The sequence below is a fragment of the Caretta caretta genome, chromosome 12, assembly GCF_965140235.1.
Source record: "Caretta caretta isolate rCarCar2 chromosome 12, rCarCar1.hap1, whole genome shotgun sequence".
Taxonomy (NCBI): domain Eukaryota; kingdom Metazoa; phylum Chordata; order Testudines; family Cheloniidae; genus Caretta; species Caretta caretta.
Window position 1 is genome coordinate 25,542,970 of NC_134217.1, and position 6,000 is coordinate 25,548,969.

General features: G+C 41.8%; 1 protein-coding gene across 1 annotated transcript in view; it reads left to right on the plus strand.

Annotated features, from left to right (window-relative positions):
* GPI (glucose-6-phosphate isomerase) overlaps positions 1-3,026 on the plus strand; it is a 28,054-nt gene extending 25,028 nt beyond the window's left edge. Inside the window, exons 16-18 of the mRNA XM_048816401.2 lie at positions 414-489; positions 571-637; positions 2,597-3,026. Of these exons, the coding sequence (XP_048672358.1) occupies positions 414-489; positions 571-637; positions 2,597-2,720 (267 nt within the window). The 3' untranslated portion in view covers positions 2,721-3,026. The remainder of the gene's footprint in view (positions 1-413; positions 490-570; positions 638-2,596) is intronic.
* Positions 3,027-6,000: the final 2,974 nt, after the last annotated feature.

Here is a 6,000-nt window from a genome sequence, read left to right on the forward strand (position 1 = left end):
GCAGCCCCCTGCTCTGTGTGCTGCAGAGTAAGAGGCACTAACTCTTTGGCACACTCACTCAGCATCACCCCATGCAGCTAGGTGGCAACATCCTGATCTGACCAGGACCTAACACTTGAGCCCCTTTGGTTGGGTTGCAGGGCTCTACTGTACATGCTCCTGGCATTTGGAGAGGACATTTTACAACTGTTATGCTGACACACTTATTACAATATGGTCTATGGGGATGACCAACAGATTGAAATTGCTATTATCTCCTTCTAATGCTCTTCATGTTGCTCTCTACAATCTTTAATTAAAATAAAACATAACTTGGTGCGTGACTGATACTAGGGGCCTGGAAAAATAGATTCATGTGATTCTGATATGGGACTCTGTTTGGGATGTAACACTATTTGTTTTTTGTTTGAAAGGTCTTTGAAGGAAATCGCCCAACTAATTCCATTGTGTTTACAAAACTTTCTCCATTCATTCTGGGAGCCTTAATTGGTAAATATGTCTCATTATTAGTAATGTTCAGTGATGTTTTTCTGAAGAGGCTTAGTTAATTCTGGTTTTTGTTTTTTATAGCTATGTATGAACACAAGATCTTTGTTCAAGGAGTTGTGTGGGATATTAATAGCTATGACCAGTGGGGGTAAGTCTTACTAACCTATTTCCAATCCTTATGAACTATGGCACTCAACTTCTCACTTTCCTAAAGCTTAAGGTAATAAAACAAGTCAGCTACATATTCTTTGTGCTATTCATCAAAGTGCAAAAGCTTCTGCTGTGGCTCTAAAGACATAAAAAGGCAAGTCTATTTATGGGATAAGATGTGTTTATCCACTGTTAAACCCATGCATGGCATCACAACAGAATTGAGGGAAGATTAAGAGATCTCTACTTTTATTAGCTTTAAGAAACTATACATGGAAGGAGGGGGAAGAGGGAGAAGAATAGGTGTTCTCAGCAATACTTATGGAAATATTAGAGGTGGAGAAGACCAAGAAAGTGTTACAAAAAGCAATCCCCTTCGAGTAAAGGGTAAACATGGATTACCTTCCTTGTATGGAAACTAATACTAAGCAATATGACAGCACAGCAGCTGCCAAGATACTGAAGCACCCAAAAAACCCACCTTTTGATTTCCTTTTCCTGTGTCAGGAAAACATGCACAGGGTTGTCCTCTGACCTAGGAGCCCTAACACTAATGTAGGCTCTATTTCAAATGATACCCTCCACTATCACATGAGGTACATCTTGGTCAAAACTTTTTAAAGGGACTAATTTGGGCCCCCCAGAGACTGAAGTGCTGAAACTTGAGACCTCTTGCAGGGCCTGATTTTCAGAAAGTGCTGAGCACCTGGCTCTGACTCAGGTTCTTTCAAAGCTCTCAGGTTGGGTGCTTAAAATCACTAGTCACTTGAATATCCTAGTTCTTGACTTAGCAGTCATGGACAGCACTTGGTTGACTTACCAAGTCACTAAATAAACCTTTTCTTTGCCTCCTGGGTCATGTATATGTTGCTGAAGGACAGCAGCCCTTTGAGGAGTTCCCCACTTTTCTTCCTTTCAGATGAAGACTAGCCTTTCTTAGGAGCCAGTCAGTGCTATTCCTTGTCACTGTTACCACTGACTATATGGCTCATAGCTTACTCTCCCATGTAGAAACTCCCAGGAGGAAGTAGAGGGGCTGGGATGTGCATAAGATTCAGATGAAACTTGTGCCTTCCTTTTGAGAGGGTAGTGGAAGAGGATGAGGCCCTATAAAGCCCAGGACTCTACAAGGGACTCTGTTCTCCACTCCAGAGATCCAAGACTCTGCTCCTGTGCACTGATCTAGAGATTCTACTTTCTGCACCTCTCCTACAGAGCTGTGCTACCATTATTCTTCCAAAACACCGAAGTAGAAGCTGAACAGGGGTCTCTGCAGACTGTAATGCTGTCTAGAATAGCATAACTCCTGTGAGGCTAACCTGTGAGGTCTGGAAAGGAGGCGGTGCTACCAGGATGAGGAACAACTCCTCCTCTATAGTCCAGTGGTTAGGGCACCCATCTGGGAGGTGGGAGACCAGATTCCTGTCCTATGCTGCTCTCATGACTCTAATTTATCCAAAGTGGAACTGCTTCAACAGGAGAGAATGAGGGACCCCCTCTTCAGAATATCCTGAGGCCCCTGTTCAAATCTTTTCTCCCCATCAGGTAGGGGAAACTGAGACCAGGTCTCTAATATCCATGGGGCTAAAAGTTAAGGGAGAGAGCATCACTACCTCCTCTGGCTAGATTTGAATGGGGATCTATCCAGTAGCCCATGGCTGGTAAGATATGCAGGGGAATGCCTCTCTTCCCTTGCTTAGGCATGAGGTAGGGCTCTGGGCACCTAAAACAAGGCAGCAGTGTGTATGCCCAGAGGCCAAAACTTTAGGCACCTAGGGAACTTTTCCCCTGAAATTTTAGGTGTTGAGTGAGTTTAGGCACAGCTAAGCAAAGTTTCATGGATCACAGTAGCATCTAATCTGGGGTTTGTACCTAAATATCTGAGTCTGGGTCTGGGCCTGGGCCTAAATGAGTTTGTACTAACTTAATTTTTTTTCTCCCTCTCCATAAAATGCAGAGTTGAACTTGGAAAGCAATTGGCTAAGAAAATTGAACCAGAACTAGATTCTGATGCTCCAGTGACATCTCATGATGGCTCAACAAATGGGCTCATTAGCTTCATCAAGAAGCATAAAGCTTGACTTGAAAGATTCAGAAGATACCACCAGTCTAACTACCAAACACCCAGATCAATGTTGTAGTAATTGCTTTTTAGCTACTTTAACCAAAATAGCACTTTACACTTGGAGCCCTGTAACTTGTTGCAGCTAATCCTGTTCTGTCAAATGTGTTACAAATGGAAGCTAGTTTTGTGAAACAGAAGTTGTATAGTTGCTTTCTATTTTTGTGGTTGTCAAACTGTAAAGTGCAGCTGGTATGTCCCTCACTAATTCCTCAGTTGATCACATGTACTAAAATAAGAAAATAAAAGACAGTGGACAATAGAACCTCTTCACTCTGTTAAGTGCAAGCCTGATCATCCTAACTTTACCAGTTAGTTCACTCAGTTTCAGAGTATCTAACTTCAATTTGTCCTTCTTTTGAGACTGGTGTTACTGTAAACTCAGGGGTTTAAGATTAGGGGAAACACCTTGCAGAAATCAAACAACCCAATGTTGCAACACTGCTCAGATTGTATAGTATGATATGTTCTGTGACAAAGACCTGGTCATAATGGCCACTGTAACCCCTAGGGATTCATTGTTGCTGCTATTGTGCTAAACAGATAAGTAAGGCTGACAAGAGTACTATGGTGGCTCTTCTGTATTTACTTGTCCAGATTCTCCATGAGCTATGGATATATCAGACAAACAGCTACTCCAAAGAGGAGGAAACTTCTTTCCTGATATGGCATTGATGTTTTTTAGACTTCAGGAACACTTAGATGTTTGGTATATTTGCATTCAATTTCCTATCAAGCTGCTGGAGCTTAGCACCACTTACTGAGAACCCCTCAGATTTCCCGTATCTGTCTTTCAGGATCCTCCAAACAATTATACATACAGTAATTGTATTTGCTTCAAATTGAATAAAGAGAACAGAAAGCAATCTTGACAGACAAGCCTTGAAAGTCTGTTATGGAAATTTTAAAATCCCCCTCAGCCACTGTGTGTATCATGTTAACTATAGATGCTACACAAGACTGCACAGGTGGCTCTTACAACCCCTATTTCTTCTTTACAGCTTATAAAAATGAGTTGATGATCCCAATCAAGACTCAAAGGGTGGAGGGGCAGTGTGAGGGGAAAGCAAGACCAATTAACTCTTAATTTAATGAGCCCTACACACCAAATACAGCTTAAAAGAAAACTTGCAGAAACCAAGCTAGAAGTAGAAAACTTCAAGCTTACAACCCCTTATCTGAGTACAAACACATGCTGCACTCATGTGAATTTGGGTCTTGGAGACATGGCACATGTATGACAGTTGTGGCTTTAATACTAATCTAACACTTCTTGCAATGCTAATCACTTCCCATAATCTCCTGTGGCTACTTAAATTTGAGCTGCTATCCGAAATACAGGCATATGAACCTGAGTGGTGGTCTGCACAACAGCAGCTTCCTTGTAAGCTTACTCAAAAGGCAGAACATAATGCAACCCTCATGATCCAAGAGACAGGTTTCTTACAGCACCTTGCTGCTGACAAATAGCCAAAATAACAAGTGACCATATTCATTTTGGAATTTAAAATCTTTTTGTTTCAGTGTGAATGTCCATTAACCATGCTAGCCATGGTATGTTGCTAAAAGTTATTCAGAGTCAAGTTATTTAATTCTTATGGTATAACCAGGTGGTCCTAAACACACCCATGTAGATTTTTAATACTTCACCCTCCCTGCTACTTTTGTGACAAAAGTAAATAAAAATGACTAAGAAGCAGTTACTAGATAAAACACTGCAGTTTTATTTGTAATGTGAATTCCTTCAATTGCTTGACCACTCTAGCAGTGGGATGCTTCATAGTGACTGTCTTTTGCCCTCTTGTTAAATACAGCTGTGAAACAACATGACCCCTTTTAGTCCACAGTATCTGCTATAGTCTTCTTAGCACAAGGCTGGACAGCAAAAATTAGAGCGGTACTTTGCCTTACTGTTTGTTTTGTAGGAAGCGGAGCCTTTCTGTGGATGAGAAACAGGGTGATTTCTCCCCTCCAGCAAGAGATGGTCAGACACATGGATTTTCAAAGGTGCTCCAGGTTGACATCTCTGTTCTCATCCAAGTCTGTGAATATCCTACAGTTGACATTGATGGGAGCAGTGTTAGGCTAGAGCTGAATGCTCTTGGAAAATCCCACCCACAATGTTCATTCTGGAAACATTTCAGAACTGCCTTAGGAAGCAGAAAGACACAACATGCTGTTGGTGACGCTTGTCTCTCTTGGATGTCAACTACTCTTGGTATTTAATTTTTACAAATATGCCTCCCAAACAAAGCAGCTAGCAACAAGGATAGTTCAAATTAATCCAGACTTGCTTGCAAGGGAGACAGTCAACCTTAGGATACAGAATAATTTAACCATGCTATGTTTTGTGCATAATAAGTAGCAGGTGTTGGAGCCAGTTAAGATCAATACATGATAGCAAAAAAACAAACTTACTATTCTTAGCTTTTGGTGGCTGGGCTCAGGATTCTTTGCTGGGAGCCTAGCTGCTTGTCTCCTAGACTAGAAGAACATTTAGTGACTAGCCTCTTCTGGCAAATGAACTGCAATTGTACTTTCCTTTCTTTAGTATCCTCCCTGGCCACCTGTAATACCACCATTTTCCAAAACAATAAAAGCTGTAGAGGTTCCAGCTACTGACCAATCCTCTTTCCACTCTTAAGCAGCTTGGAGAAGCTGTATGCATCTCAGAAACCTGGTAAAACAGCACTAGTGGTAACCTGTCTCTTCTATGCTCTTGCATGCACTTAGGGGATGGGGCCCTGAAAGCTGTGTGAGGGTCATCAGCCACTTGCATAGGGAATTGTTGCTCATGAATCACCTGTGCTGTAGGAAGGCATTGCCAAAGCATAGGCTTCAACCAGCTGGAAACAGCTGGCAGGCTTCTGTGTGTGTTCACACACACACTTTGGTTTGATGAAAAAATAATACATATCCAGATAAGGGGCCTCAGTGTTGCTTGAAACTGTTGAGGCTTGATCTTACAAACCCTTGTTCACACTGGATAATCCCCTGACTTCAGTTAACTAGCACCAGTAAAAATCTGCAGGACTGTGCCTTTGAGCAAGTGGGCTTTGTTACTTCCCAACAGAGTGTGAAATGACAGTAGTGAGTAAACCATGCTTTAGAAGGCATATTCTTCTGGTGGCCTTTGCCTTTCCTAATAAATTATCTGGATTCTAAAATTATTCTGTCACCAGCAAATCTCCCACAGTGTGAAGTTTGGCTACTCCCTCATGTTTTTAGTCAAACAGATC